Source organism: Vombatus ursinus, unplaced genomic scaffold, assembly GCF_900497805.2.
Source record: "Vombatus ursinus unplaced genomic scaffold, bare-nosed wombat genome assembly UNPS02014807.1, whole genome shotgun sequence".
Taxonomy (NCBI): Eukaryota; Metazoa; Chordata; class Mammalia; order Diprotodontia; family Vombatidae; genus Vombatus; species Vombatus ursinus.
This window is the reverse complement of record NW_020954585.1, coordinates 63887612-63903970: the sequence shown is the minus strand read 5'-3', so window position 1 is coordinate 63903970 and position 16359 is coordinate 63887612. Positions and strand designations below refer to the sequence as shown.

The 16359-nt window shown below is 38.8% G+C and overlaps 1 protein-coding gene across 3 annotated transcripts in view; it reads right to left on the bottom strand.

Annotated features, from left to right (window-relative positions):
- LOC114052505 (serine/threonine-protein kinase SMG1) overlaps window positions 1-13294 on the bottom strand; it is a 120517-nt gene extending 107223 nt beyond the window's left edge. Inside the window, exon 1 of one of the 3 annotated variants that reach the window (XM_027875163.1) lies at window positions 13136-13294. In XM_027875163.1, coding sequence (XP_027730964.1) covers window positions 13136-13221 — 86 coding nt within the window. In that variant the 5' untranslated portion in view covers window positions 13222-13294. The remainder of the gene's footprint in view (window positions 1-13135) is intronic. The other 2 variants (XM_027875162.1, XM_027875164.1) reach the window with 2 other exon arrangements.
- Between the last annotated feature and the right edge of the window lie 3065 nt (window positions 13295-16359).

Below are 16359 nucleotides of genomic sequence, written 5' to 3'. Positions count from 1 at the left end.
AGTAAAAAAAAGGGGAGAAGGTGCATCATACATTATCAAGGTACAATCAACAAGATTTGGCAACCGTTTTGATGTGAGGGAAGAGCAGAGAGAAGAATAAAGAATGATTGTGAGACTGCAAGTTTGACTGTAGGGATAGTAGTGCCCTTGACAGAAACAAAGCATTAGGAAGAAGAGAGATTTGAGGGAAAAGTTGAATTCTGTTTTGGACATGTTAAGTTTAGGATGTTTACAGGACACCCATTCAGTTAAAGATGTCCAATGGGTATTTGGTGATATGGGAATGGAGTTCAGAAGAGATGGGAATCATGCACACATAAATGATGGATGAACCCAAGGTAGCTGGTAAGATTACAAAAGGGTGCAGGAAAAAGCCTTGGGCTACATAAGTGATGGGCAATACTGATGATCTCACAAAGGACACTGAGGAAAGGCCAGCCAGGTAGGAAGAAAATCAGGAGAAGACAGTAGGTCTAGGAAGAAAGGATGGTCAATTAAAATAAGCACCTATTATGTGCCAAGTACCGTGCTAGAAGCAAGAATGTCAAATGTTACAGAGAGGTCCAGAAAGTTAAGAACTGAGAAAAGGCTCTAAGTCACTGGTAGGAACTCAAGTACCTCACTTCAAGTCCTAGGATCAAGTGCCACCTCTTCTTAGAAGTCTTCCCTTCATCCCCAAGTGAAAATGACTTCTCTGAACTCTAACTTCTCAGAGAACTTGTTCTGGACCTTTGTTTTGCATTTACTTATCACTTTGCTTTATCAGTTACTTGCATATATTAGATAGGTAATCATGTAAAGTGCTCCCTTAGTATTATTCACAAGATCACAAATCTTGTGAATCTCAGTACTCAAAGGTCATCTATTATAACTCCCCCATTTTACACAAGGAAACTGAGGCCCAGGGAGGATAAGTAACTTGTCCAAGGTCAAACAGGGAGCAGCAAGAGACAGAACTCAAAACCAGATTCTCAGACTCCAGAACCAGTGCTCTTTCCATAGGCCATGCTATTCCACTATTAACTTAAATACTGAGAATATGAATAATAAAGAATACTGAGGTCTGAAGGCAGAACACAACAGTTTAATATGGGAAAAAAAATGGAGATAAGTCTAGGTCTTTTCCAGGTTTGTCTGTTTCGGGGAAAAGGAAGGGACAGACACGTGGGCATATTTGTAAAGGGTACAGAAGGAACACACAGAGAAGGAGAACCTAAAAGTTATAAGGGCAAGGTGAAGAGTTAATCAAAAAAAGCAAGCTCCCAGAAGACAGGAAGGGATGGGATCAAAGGCATAAGTAGAGTAGTTGGTATTTGCAAGGTTAATATCTAATATTTTTCTTCCCTGGGTAAATTTTGAGAGCAGTGACTGATATTTATAAAATCTTGTGGATAATATATTAACCTGAGACCTAAAAGATCAAATATTCCTTTATAGAGAATTTGAATATTCATTCACCCAAATGGTCACTTCTGGCACCTATGGAAAATAAAAATTTGCCTTGGCTATTTTTAACCCAGACAAGCTCAATAGTCTTCGAGAGACACTGATTCAGCTCCTATTACAATTTCTTACCTCCCATCCTCCCACCCCCCCACCCCCTTTGTCAGCAGGTCCTGGTAGCATTCTAGAAGCATCCCATCAAGCCTGGAAAATGGCCAAGACTGAAAGGAAATCTCTTATTCCATGATCTCCCAGTTTGAGTAAGGAGGACAAATTCTGAAATGTTCCAAAGAAATTGTCCTCCAGACCTTCAGGAAAATCCCAAAATGCAGAATTGAGGGAAATATCATTAAAAGCAATTAAATGCTAAAGGGATTCTAAATAAAAGTCTTCTTTAATTTTTTTTTTTAATTTTTAGGCAATTGGGATTAAGTGACTTGCCCAGAGTCGCACAGCTAGTAAGTGTCAAGTGTTTGGTCTGAGGCCGAATTTGAACTCAGGTCCTCCTGACTTCAGGGCTGGTGCTCTATCCACTGTGCCATCTAGCTGCCCTAAAAGTCTTCTTTAAAAAGCATACACTATGACCAGGAAAAAGTATGCTATTCAAATGGATAGAGCTCTGGCCTTGGAGTCGGGAGGACTTGAGTTCAAATCCAGCCTCAGACACTTGACACTTACTAGCTGTGACCATGGGCAAGTCACTTAACCCAAATTGCCTCACACACACACACAAAAATGCTATTCAGTATTAACTGCAGTATTTCAGCACCTGTCAAATTTTCTGCTTCTATTTTGTGTCTTTCTACAAAAACCATTTAATAGCACTGTAGAAAAATGTATATATTTTTCTAAATAGGAAAATACATTGGCCAAAACCACCCACAGATTGCCGTATTTCTGAGATGTTTTAATAGCCAAAGCACATGAAAAGTTACCCTTACAAGTCAATTGATGACAAAGGCAGTATGATAGACATACTGAAAAGAGGGCTAAATTTGTCATCAGGGGGCCCGGGTTCCAAATCCTGGCTCCAGGCTGTTTAACCTTGGCCAAGATATTTCACCACTTTGGGACCCAGTTTCCTCATCTGTAAAATGGAGTGGAGGGGAGAGACTAGATCAGGGTTGGGGAACCTGCAGCCTCAACACCACATGTGGCCCTCTAGGTCCTCAAGTGTGGCCCTTTGACTGAATCCAAACTTCACAGAACAAATTCCCTTAATAAAAGATTTGTTCTGTAAAACTTGGACTCAATCAAAAGGCTGCACCCAAGGACCAGAAGGCCACTTGTGGCCTCTAGGCTGCAGGTTCCCCACGCCTGGACTGGATGGACTGTTAAGAGTCCTTCCAGCTTTAGATCGATTACAAAATGATTATAATCAATTATAAATAATTAACTCATTAAAATAAATAAAAGTAGAGAGAGGCAAAAACACTGGTATTTATGAACCAAATCACAACATCAGCATTTAAAATAGGTAAGGATACTAAGATATGAGCTTCATTTTTTAACTGATCACGAAAAGTGAGATAGTCTGATTTCCGGCAATCCTATTAAAGTATACTATCAGAAACAAAAAAGTACTATGTAGTTTGATCAGCTCTAATGTTGAAGAGATCTATAGAACATAATATGTAGAAGCAAATGAGCACAGTAAACTAGTGTTTGATAAACCCAAAGATTCCTGTTATTGGGGCAAGAACTCACTATTCCACAAAAACAGGTGGGAAAACTGGAACATAGTCTGGCAGAAATAAGGCATAGACCAGCATCTTACACTACATACAAAGACAAGCTCAAAATAGATACATGATTCAGATATAAAAGGTGATAGAAGCAAATTAGGGGAACAAGGAAAAAATTATGTGTCAATTCTATGGCTAGGGGAAGAGATCATTATCAAACAAGAGATACAGATGATCACAGGAGGTAAAATGAACAATTTTGATTATATTAAATTAAAAAGGGTTTGTACAAACAAAATTATGTAGCAAAAATCAGAAGGAAAGCAGGAAATGGGGGGAATTTTTTATGGTGAACTTCTCTGATACAGGTTTTATTTCTCAAATATAAAGGAAAATGAGCCAAATTTATAAAAATATGAGATCTAGAGTAGCAATGTTATGTACTGTGAGCAAATGACCAAACCACTAAAAATCTTGAACCTAGCCAAGGATTATTGGCACTAAAAGCATAATATTCTAGCTATATTAACACATATACATTCTATAATTTGTACATCTTAACAGCTATACTAAAGGACATATGCAAAAAATGTTTACTTCCATATTGTATAATCATGGAGCAAATATAATCCATAACCAAAAATAAAACACAGTAAAATCTACCATGGTAAAACATACCTAAGTTGTATACTCATCATTCCTCTTACACACAGAAGTGGCTTTTTTTTTGACAGGTGACCTTTAAATAAAAGTTTTTCCTGGCAAGAAAATTCAGCCGTCTTGGCAAGTGGCTTTTTTTTTTTTTTTTTTAAAAGGGACTATTGCCTACAAAATCACTTGGAAAACAAAACAAAACCAAAAAAGAAAACAAAGTCTACTACTCTAACTTCAGAAACTAAGATAATCAATAGGTAGGAGGAAACTTCACACAGTGTTTAACATTGGTTAGAGTTAAAAATTAAGAGGATCACTGCCTGACCTGGCCTGATGAAGCCATGCTAGACCAACCTCATTTCTTTTGACAGGATAACTAAGCTGGTCATTTTAATTGGTCAAGAAAATCGAAGGTCTGATTTCTGGCAATACTAAAAGTGTATTATAGTATAGTGTACTATAATAAACAAAATGTACTGTGCAATTTGATCATATAAGCAAATGGAGGAATGCTATGGATATAATTTATCTAGATTCTGGCAAACTTTTGGTAAGGTATCTTATACTATGTTTGTTAAAAAGATGAAAAGTTATAGACTACATGATGATACAAACAGAATTCAGAACTTAGTTGGGTGGCTGGATTCAAAACTGAGTAGATGTTAATAGTAAGGATATTCAGTGTCAATGTGGGGGTCAACAGAGGAGTACCTCAAGATTCTATGTCTGGCATTGTGCTGTTTTAACATTTTTATCAATGACTTGGATAAAATAATAGATGATAGGCTCATCAAATGGGATAACTAACAAGATAACAGAATCAGGATCTAGTAAGATCTTGACTGGCAAAGAACATTATGAAGAATTTAATAAGATGAAATTCAAATAGGGATAAATGTAAAGTCTTATACCTGGATATCAAAAAAAAAAAACAAAAAAAAAAAAACCAACCAACTTCAAAAGTGTAAGAGACGGAGAGATAGCAGTTGTTTAAAAAAAAAAAAACCAAACTGGAAGTTTTTGTGGACTAAATGCTCCATTGTGGCTTCCTTGAGTCAATAATATGACGTGATATCCAAAAAAAGTTAACGTGATCTTGAGCTACAATTGAAAAGGCACAACTTCTAGGAATAAGGAAGTAATAATCCCACTAAACTTCGTCCTCATCAGACTTCATCTGGAATAGTGTGTTCAATTCTAGGTATCATGTTTTTAAGGACACTGATATACTGAAGAGCATCCAGAGGAAGGCAACCAAGAAAGTGAAGGGCCTCAGTTTATAATTGTATGATCAATTCAAATACCCTAATTTTACCACAAGGTCCATACAATCTCTACATTTTATTCATCTTGCATTATGAGCAATAACATACCAAGTTATGAAACAAATATATTAATATAAGCAGATTTTTGAAAATTTCTTTAGTTACTTATTATTTAATTTGTATAGTACTTTAAGGTCTGTAAAATGCATTTCACATATTATCTCATTTGATCCTGAGAACAATCCTTTTAGATAGGTTAAGTGACTTGCCCAGCAAATCAGGGGCAGGATTTGAATTCAGGTCTTGCAGATTCCAATAAAAAAAGCTAAGAGATTCTTAGCTTTTTTTATCTTTTTATCTCTTGCTCTAAAAAAATCTCACATTTGTTTCATTTCCATATTTACACATGCAATGAAAGATACAAATTTTAATAATTTATGATTGCTTCATTAAATACTAACCTGACTATATAAATAATACTGTTTGGATTTATCCTGTAATGGTGATAACATTTTTCCCAGGAAAAAGGTATCAAATTTATTCAACTGAGCAAATCCTCTTATTCTATAAAGTGAGGATAGAACAAAGGGACCAACTCATGTATATTTAAATGTAATTTGTTTTTCCATATAAATTAAAGATCCCAATTTACTATTTAGAAAATTATCGAGGACTCAATCCTAAGAACAAGGTGTTTTGTTTAATTTTCTTGCCAGAGGAACAAAAATGAGGCTCTGGAAACTAAAATTTATTAAGAAAAGAACTAAGGATGCAAAATCTTGGGGCTTGGGTATAATGACCTAAGAGGATGAACATCAAGAAAGTTTGATCATTTCAGGAAATTAAAATACTAAAAAATAGGATGGTACCTAGAAGGAAATTAGGTAAACAGTCTGAAAAATAAAAGGAAATAGGAAAGCAACCTTAAGTACATCAGGTTTAAGACAATGGTTTAGAAAAATGTTGCTCTATCAACAGCAATGGAAGAAAAATTCCTAACCAGCTACTAAAAGAGCAGAGACTTTTAAGACTCCTCCTCCCCTCAGGTGTAACACCACCTGAGGAGCCATATTCAAGCATGGAAAAAAAAAAAAAATGTTTTCAAATTTCTAGGTCCAAAGACTTGCATAACAAGGTCACTCAGGATTTACTTCAAATCATTGCAGTCACTTGTAATTTTCTTTTAAAAAACTAAAAGTGGTGATGAGATGATTTATAGTCTATAAGCATTTATTAAGCTCCTACTATGGGCCAGTCACTGTGATAAGCACTGGGGATAAAAAGAAAGGCAAAAGACAGTTCCTGCTCTCCAGGAGTTCACAATCTAACAGGGGAAAAAATGTGCCAACAAATATATATACACAAAACACTATATACACAGGATAAATAGGAAATAATCAACAGAGGAAAGGCACTAAAATTAGGATGGACTGAGATGATAGGAAAAAGAGTAAATGTACTACTGATTTTTATTTTGGGGGTGTTGAAAGAGAACCAAAAGTATAATTTCCCATACAAAGAAAAACCTGGTAAAGATCATTCAAATAAATACTGTAGCATAGTGAATAGAAAGTTAGCCTCAGAGTCAGGAAGACCTGAGTTCAAGTCCCACCTCTGACAAAAGTGACTGTAAGACCTTGGGAAAGTCATGTGCAATTTGAAGACTAACTTGAAAAAAACATTCTGATCTGCATCGGTGGAGGGAATTTCCCTGTCTAGGAGTTCTTTATGTCAATGAAATTATAGGTCCAATATGTATTCATATACACACATAAGATTTTAAGATCTTGGGATACTATGCAAAAGTTAAACTTCTAAAAGGAAAATCCCTGATAAAATAATCAAATTTTCTTTCTTGATAATATGGCTGAAAAAGAAGCAATAAAATATTTTTGAGGGTATCCTGATCTGGGAAAATTAAGTTTAGCCAAGATCACCTTCAGCTGAGTACACAACTGGACCTTCCTCCACCTCAAGTCCTAAATAGTTCAACATCAACCTCTAAGATAGCATTTCCCAAAATAATAAGGCCACAGCGCAATTTGAAGCATGAACTATATTGATGAAATTTATAAATGCTAATGGCAAGGGGCCAGGCATCTATAACAGTCCTAGGAAAAACAAGAAGAACTGGAAAAATCTGGGGGCAAAAAAGACAGAGAATATTAAATCCATTTTCATACTGAACATTGGTTTATAATATTTTTATAAAAACATTTTACATTTTATATTTTAGAGGTGAAAATCTCATAAAAAAGAATTCAGTATGTAATAGCAATTTACAATGTATCATCAGCCATAAAATGAAGGGGGAACCAGATGCCTCTAAGGTCCCTTCCAGCTTTACATCTCTGATCCTATGACTACTTTTCAACAATCAACTGTTTCTATAGCTAAAGGGGATGTTCACTGCCCCCTAAAGTTTCTCTTAAAACACTTTAACTACAAGAACACTGTCTTGTAAAAATCTGCTCCTGACTGCTACAAACAGAAACAAACTAGCAGAGCCCCCTTTCCGGAGTACCTTACTAGCATGAACATCAAGCTCAGTTCACATTAAATCTACAAATGGGGTCCCACTGGTAGGTTTCAGAACTCAGAATTTCTGAACTTAAGGGAAAAAACAGTTAGGATTGTAACACTCAAAATTTTTTTCCATGGGGTTTTCAATCTAACTCAACAGGAATCAGCAATGTACAGCTGAATTGGGGGTGGGGGGAGAAGGGAGACGAAAGAGGGGAAGAACCCTGGCACTACATGGTATGGATTGGAATGTTCCATGTAGGAACCAGTTAGTCAAAAAATATTCATTTACTATGCACCAGCCCCATGCTAAGTGCTTGGGATAAAAGGAAAGGCAAAAACAAAAACAAAAAAAATATGGTCCCTGCTCTTAAGGAGCTCATATTCTAATGAGGGAAATGACAGGCAAAAAAGTGTTCACACTAGATAGATACAGTGTAAACGGAAGATAATCTCAAAGGGAACCAAGAAGTAAAATAAAACAGGGGTCAGGAACAAAGCAACTTACAAAACTTTTGTAAAACAAAGCACATACTGTTAATCCTGAAGACTTAGAACCAGTCACTTACTTCCCTAGGCCTCCACATTTCTCAAGAGTAAAATGACAGACTAAATCCTATGACCTTCTATCAATTTTGGGTGATGCATGAGCATGTTTCAAACTAATCACTATGAATAAACTGAAAAGTCAGTGGATGATGTTCAAAAGGGGCAACTGAAGAAGAATTCAACTTAAAAGGAGAAAAACTGTACTAAGATAATAATAGCTAGAATTAATATAGGGCTTACAATTCACAAAATACATGTCATCTCATTCAATCCTCACAACAATTCTGTCTGGTAGATTATCCTCATTTTATACATTAATTAACTGAGGCTCATAGAAATGAAGTGACTTTCCAGGATCACCCAGATATTAAGTGTCAGAGGGAAGATTTGAACCCTGGTTTTCTTAATTCCAATGCCAACATTCTATCCATTGTTCCACTTAACAAGGGATGGAATATGACTTGCTTTGTAAACATTAAGATTCAGGGATCAGGAAAGATCCATAAGTTAGCAATGTAATGCCATAGTCAAAAAAGAAAACATAATACTAGGCTGTAAAGGATGTGAGAATTATGAGTGCCATTTCTCCTTAATTCGGTATTAGGATGTTTTAAGAGAATCATTAACACGATTATGAAAAACCTACAAACTATCTAAATGAAAGCAACAAAAACAATTCAAGGCTTGGGAAGCAGCTTTCAAAGAAAAGTCAAAAGGTTCATTTGATATAGAAAGAAACTCGGGATGAGCCAACAGTCTACAACTCTATCAAAGTATATCATGTAAAAATGACAGTGCTTTCTGTGTTCCCACTGATGTGATTACAAAAAACAACTAACAGGTACTGGAGGGATTTATTTTTAATTAGAAAGGAACTCTTTAAATTAAGAGTCCTGTGAGACACTAATATATAAAAAGAATTTGTGGGTTTGCCTTCTCTAAAGATTAATATCCTTATCCAAGAGTTTCAAGAACTATATTTCATATAATATATAACTGCTAATCCCAACCTGGATAAAAACTGTAAATAGGATAATTTCCTCTCAGTCATGTACCGTGTAGTCAAACAATGTAGAAATGACTTTCCCTCTGTTCATTATTTCCAATTTATTCTGTATATAGCTTGTTTGTACATTGTTGCTTGTATGGTGTATCCCCTACATGGCCTGCCTTTTTACTTTTGTTTCTGACATGCCATAGGCACTTAATAAATGTTTACTGACTATGGACTGAAAGCTCAGACTGCCTAAGTACAGGCACTGCTAGATTCCTTTCAAAACAAAAACTTGCAGTTCTCCTGATTCAAAAGTGAAATATTTTTTCCTAAACAAATTATGAAAGTTCTCAAGTCTGTGCCTCTAAATAAAAACCAACAAAATTCAAATTTAATAATTGTAACATAAACTGACTTCAAATACAATTTTAAACACTTCAATTTAACAAACATTATTTATTAAGGATCTCAGGGCAAGGCACAGTGGATAAAAAGACAAAAAGAAACAAACAAAATAGTCGCTGTCCTCAAGGAGCTTTTATTTTGCCTTGGAGAATAAAATCAGGTACACAAATATAAAGTAATTTTAAGAGTGTCAGAGTCTAATAACTGAGGGTTATCAGAAATGGCATTTAGGAGGTGTCACTTCATCATCAGATTTCTACCCTAATTGACAGAGAATTCCTACAGGTTTTCTCCTAGAGCAGAGCTGAGCAAAGAGAAGGGGAAAAGGGGTGAGGGGGAAGGCTCAAAGTGAGGGAAAGAAAAGGAGAAAGCGAGAGGAGGAGCAAGAGAGCTTGAACTCTGATGTCAGATAATCGTTTTGATATAACTTGCTCAGTGTGTGTAACTACCTTTACCAACTGGGCCAGGTATATTACCTTGATAAAAAGGATACTATTACTGGTTCTACCATCAAAACAATGAAAAGGTCTAAGTCTGGTATCCAAATTTAGTTCTGGGAAATCTAACTTTGGCCTCTGAATTCAAATATAAATACCAACACTAATTCAATCTGACCTGAATAAATTATGGGGATAACCCTTCTTAAATGTTTATTAGATGTAATTGCTGTTCTCTGCTCTTCTCTCCCTTTCTTTCCTTAAAGATGCCATTTAGAGAGAAAATATCTTTGGGGTAAAAGAGACCTTTGTCACAAAGCACATTTACAAGAATTGTGTTTTGAGGCACACTGTGTATTTATTTGGGCACAATTTTTTCTTGTTATCTCAGAGTTCCATGTACATTAAAAGGCACCTTGGGAGGCCTCTTGAGTAGTTAAAAAAATGTTTATTAGAGTTTCTATGAATAAGAAAAAAGAAAATAACCAAGGCTATATAAATGCTTAATGATAATGTGCTTACCGTGGAGATTAGTTTACACTGCAGCATGACAGTAGGTCTGCTCAGCTACAAGGAACATTTCCTGTCAATATGGATGAAGTACCTCATGTGTCCATGAATTGACTTAACAGTACCATACCATAGACTAACTGGCAAACAGGAACTAATCAGAATTGCTTTTTCAAAAGCCTAAGTCAAGGAAAGTCCAACAGGATGTTACAAACAGAAAAGAAACCAAAAGAAAAGGCAAAGTACAGAAAAATCAAATTCATCTAGACTTTCAGAAGAGCAACAAGGAATCTTGCACTGAAAGAATCAAAGAAGCTCCACAAGCATAAAAACAGTAAGCTTCATTTAAACTGGAATGAAATTCAAATTCCATTCAGCTAACCAGATTCTGCCATTACTTCTGAAAAAGACTTGCTGCCTCAGAATAACTCTTTTAAACAGCATATGAACATGTAACACTCTCACAAATGTACTGGTGTTTTGTTTTTAAAAAATACTTTGGCAACCTGTACGTAAAAAAAACTAGTCCATACTTCAATCGATATCTACAAAGGTATTAAAGATAAATCAATTTATTTTCTACTTCCTGACAGTATAACAGTTTATCTGATATTGTAGAATGTCAAGATCATCTAGACATAAGGTTTTATAAAGAGCTAACATCTTAAAAAAGAAAAATTTACATTCCAAAGTAAGGCTATATTTTACATTCAGGAAAATAAAGCACTGCCTGCCAAAGATGCCACATGAACACTGATGTGCCATGACAAATTTCATAACCACATAAATGATATTGCTTCATACCTGTCACAATTAGTCATGTGACTGCAACACGTGGCTGCAGCCCATAGGCTCCTCCACTTACTTAGAGCTCCAAATTATGGATCTATTTTCTTTTATAAAAGCTTTAGGACCCCTTGTTAAAGTACTTTGGTTGCTAAAATGAGGCTGATACACAGCCTAAGGTACATGATACACTCAAATAGCAAGACATAAATAAGACTTCTAAATTAAGGTCCATCTACGTCCAACTAAAATTCAGATAGTTAACATTTTAATGAGATCTAAAACCAAAAGAAAAAAGTCAGTGGCAATTACTTAAAATACTTGATGACTTCCATGGCAATCATCTAATGAAACAAAGGAGTTAACATAGACCTACAGATTTCAAATGAAGCTATTAAAAATCTATCAATATCCTTCACATCTCAGTCCTTTAAAAATTGTTTTTTAATAGTCATTAAGTAAAATCTTAGGGAAATGTTAATTATGAAATCATATAGAAAATATGATATAAATGATAGAAAATAGAAAAAGCTGTACTGCTACATTATCCCAAAGATAATTTCAAGGTGGTGTTTCTTTTTTAAATCTTGTACCAAAACAAATTTTACATTTTATTAAGTTTCCAAACAATACTGAAATTAAATGCAGCCTTTTTCCAAGCTCAAAAAAACATTTATATGATATGTATACACTTACATTTGTTTTTGCCAGCTCCTGAGAAACCATGCTAGTTTGTTCTCCTTTAGTGTATTAATGTGCAGGATACATAAAAAATCCACTAAATCCCCTATCTAGACAACTTTGGTACATAATATAGATTTACCTTAATCAAGTGATCCTACGAGTCCCTCTATACTTGACCTTAAACTGCAATCATTCCACTGTCTATTAGAAAAACTTCTTAGGCCTTCAAAATTGTAGGAATATCAGGTGCCAAAAAATTACTCACAATTGCCCTTAAGATTCAAATGACATAGGAACCACACTTACGGAGAAAACGTTTTCTTCCAAAATTTAGTGGCTAAACCTCAATGTCTCAAGTGCCGTTAACAGTCTCATTTGCACCAACACAGGGAAAGATTCCTTCTCTAGATTCAATTTTAAACCAGCACTGAAAGAGTCAGGTCCTTCAAGTATTCAGACAGGCAGAGTGGAATGGGTCTTCCCTCAGAACCAACTGCCCCAGCAGCAGGAGAGCCCCCCACAGGTCAGGGAACAGGGTGACTTTAAAGGAACTCCTGGACACCCACCCCCAGGTAACAAGGGAGGGGATCCAAATCCGGGTCCACTGAGGTTTGACTCAGGCCTCTGGAGGATGACTTCTGGGGCCCAATTTGCCATGGGAAGCTCTAAACCCCATTTTCCAGATAAAGGTACCTGGTTAACAAGGTCTTCTCACCCCCGGGAGGAGGGACCTGGCAGTACCCTCAGACTCGTATCGTCTCCTCAACCCCCAATGACTCAGGTGCTCCTCCCTCACCCCAACTTCCAGCCCCATCACCCGTATTTGACTCTGCCCACCCTTTGCCCGGCGCCCAAGGCCCAGGGCCCAGGGCCGCGCCTTCCTCTCAGGCCCTCGGCCCAGCCCGCCAACCTCCGAGCCCCAAGCAGAAGAGGCAGAGCTTAGGCCTCACCTCTCTTCGGCCTGCTCCGAGCACGGAAAGCCGGGGAGGGGAGCCGGGAGGCTGCAAAAGCCGCGCCCGACCCCTGAAAGGGAAGCGAGAAGGGTGGAGTGGCCTAGGCCGCGCCTTCCAGCCCCGAGGCTGCCCAGTTCCCGCTCCACGCCGCCTCGGCCAGGGGTCCGGGGAGGGAGAGAGCCCAGTCGCCTGTAGGCCTCAGGCCCAGGGCCCGCAGTGAAGAGGCGAGCCGGAGCTAGCCACCCACCTGGGTTGCCAGTCATTCCAGCTTCGTGGATACTTGGTGCCGCCGCCGCCGCTGCTCAGCCGAGACCCCGGGGCTCTGCGGCTCATTACCTTCCCCGACACGACATGGCCAAGCGCCGCCGTCCGAATCTAGAGGCTCTCGAAGCAGCCGCCCACCCAGCAGGCGACCCAGCGCCCCGGCCTCGGCACGGAGAGGACGACGGGAAGCAGCAGGAGCAGCAGCAGCAACAGCAAGAAGAGGAGGTGGAGGAGGAGGCGGCGGCTGAGGGCGAGCGAGGGTGGGAGCACGGCGGCCGTTCCGGGTTCCGCCGGAGCCCGCAGCGCAGGAGGCAGGCACAGAGTGAGGAGGCGGAGGCGGAGGCGGTGTCTTCCTGAACCGTGAGCGCCGAGGACTGGGAGAAGAAGAGAAAGGAGGCGGAGGCGGCTCCCACAGCGCGACCCACGGCGACAGCTTCCCCGCCTCCCGCGCCGCTCCGGCTCCGCCCGCCGCCCCGCCGCACGGCATGCTGGGAGGGCGGCGCTGGCGCTGGGGCTTTGGGGAGGGGAGGAGGGGAGTGGAGCGGGGCGAAGGGAGGAGCCCAAGGTGCGCGGCCTCCCTGGTGAATGGGGGGCCGTTGGGGTGCTGGGGTCGCAGCTGCTGATCTCGGCGGTTCCTGCGCCCCCCATCTCCTCCCCACCTCGGGTTGTCGCTGCGCCTGCCCCAGCTCTGGGCAATCCCTGCCCCCGCCCCCGCCATGCCCGCCCGCAGGGAATCATGGGAGAGGGGATTCCCTTCCTTTCCCCCCCACCTCCTCCTCACGCTCTCCCCCCCTCCCCCAACACACACACCGCACCCGCACACCTGAGCTTATCATAGGAACCCAGCACCTAGAGGGAATAGCCAGTCACACGTGCAGTCACTCTAAAACAGACCCCAAACATTGAGAGGGTGAAGGGTTACCTCATTTACTGCCTCTGCTCTGTACCACTGAGATGCTCGCTTACCTTTGATCCATTCATCTGCCCCAACTGGAAGAGAGAGAAGCAGGGTCCTACTGTTTAAAAAAGACTGAAGAGCTACCTTTCCTTACAACTCACCTAGTACCCTTCATCTACCCCACCCAACTCCTGTGACTCCTCGTTCATTCTCCCCCATTAATGAAGGGGCTCAGCCATCCCCTCAGTTCTTTTCTAGTTTGTCAGACCTGTCTCTAGTATTTTTGTGAACTGTATACCCAACATCTTGTGTTCTTCCCATTTCCACCAGAGTATCTTAGATTTGAATTTCAGCTCTTCCACTTACCTCTGTGACCTTGAGCAAGATACTTAACTTTTCTGGGCTTCGATTTTCTCATTAATAAAATAAGGAGGTTGATCAAAATGATCTCTTAAGTTCCTGCCCGCTTTAAATCTTATGACCGTAAACAGGGTTTCATTCCCTTTGTGAAGCACCCATCTTCCTCTGACAACGTTGGTAGTGTTGCTAGATCCTTTACATATAAGATGCAACTAGTCTTTTAGTCTTACATCCCAGAAGATCCCTTTTATTATTTGCATCTGTGGAACACTCAGATTTTGTTTGCTTTTGTGAACAAATGCCTTGTTTCATGATGTATTTATTAATTTTGACTGTACAAACTCATATATGTGACCATCAGAATATCACCACAGTGACTAGATTCAGCTGGCTCTGGAGATTTGGAATCCCAAGCCAAAATCTCAGAATCACTTTATTCTTTTTAGTTATAAAAGAGAACAAAGAATTGGCAGCAGTAATGTCTAGCTGCCCTAATGTAGCATATTCTGCATTTCCATTTGCACTTTCTGTGTGTAGACCAGAATATGATGAGTAATTAGCCCTCAAATAAGCCCCAGTCAAAGACTGAGAACTGGAAGGGGCCAGCTAGTTGAACCCCATCAATGTCTAAGCATTCCAGTCATGGAGCCATATAGCTAGATCTAGAATAGGCCTCGAAGTCATCTGATTTTACACATGAGTAAACTGAGGTCCAGGAAGTTTATAAGATTTGCCTAAGGTCACACATGTAAGCAAGCATCAAAGGTAAGTTTTGAACCCAGCTCCCTCCAACTCTATAACTAGTACTCTTTTCACCGTAAAGGTTAAGTGATTTGTCCAAGGTCATACATTAAATGGCAGTGTTCAGCAGGAAACTTCATTTAGGAATTTTGGAGAGTTTTGCCTAGCTATGCAAAGTTGTGGTATTTTATGAAGCCTCTTTGCTGGTCTCTTCAAACACTGTAAATATTCGTAGTTGAATTTGCAGAACTTTTGAGTAGGATACCTCCCTTCAGTCAGTAGATCTTTTAGAAAAGGGACAAATAATCTTGAATTTATCAGCATTCTTCTCAGACCTATATCAATGTACATCAGTGTGAAAAGGTACACATCAGTGTGAGGAAGCTTGCTTTATTCTACCTTGCTTTTGTCTTTGTTTATTGTGGATAGAAATAAATTCTTCACTCCTTTCCTTGTTTGAGAATGAAATTTTAGCCCAGATTTACTTTATTAGCAATCAATAACTGAGAAATATTGTTGTTGTTTTTTAAGGAAATGAGATTTCCTTGTAAAAATCATAAGGCATGTGAGATGATTTTAAAACATACACCTAAAATAAATTTCACATCCTTGAGACATTCTGACAGATATGAAAGCTGCCATTCTTTCTCCAGCTCCCAGCAAGGAGACACATTGGGCAGTTCAGACTCTTTCAATAGAGGTTATTTTTATAGGAAGTTTCAGATCTTGTTAAGGAGGAATTTGGCCCAGAAATTTTTGTGACACATTTGAAATCTCCATTTAGGATGCCACAGCTTGAGTCTTAGCCCAGGTTTCTATGAAATGGGGTACATGGTGTGTTGGCCCAAGGGCCAGAGAAACCACATGCTTTTCTATAGGATAAAAGAAAAGGACAAAAAAGTTAATTTGTAGCTTTTCATTTCTTACAATGAAGGTAGAAGCTGGAGGAGGCAAATAAAAGGAGAAAGAAAGATTTGGTTTGTTTTTTAATTATAATTTATTTTTAACATTCTTAAAAAAAATTTTTTTCAGTTCCAAATTCTCTCCCTCCCGACTCTTCCCTGCCCTCTGAGAAGACAAGTGATATGATATCAATTATACATGTGCAATCATGAAAACATTTCCATATTAACCATATTTCAAAATAAAAAGCAAGAAAAATAAAGTGAGAAAACTCTACTTCAATTTGCTTTCTGCTTCAAGTATGT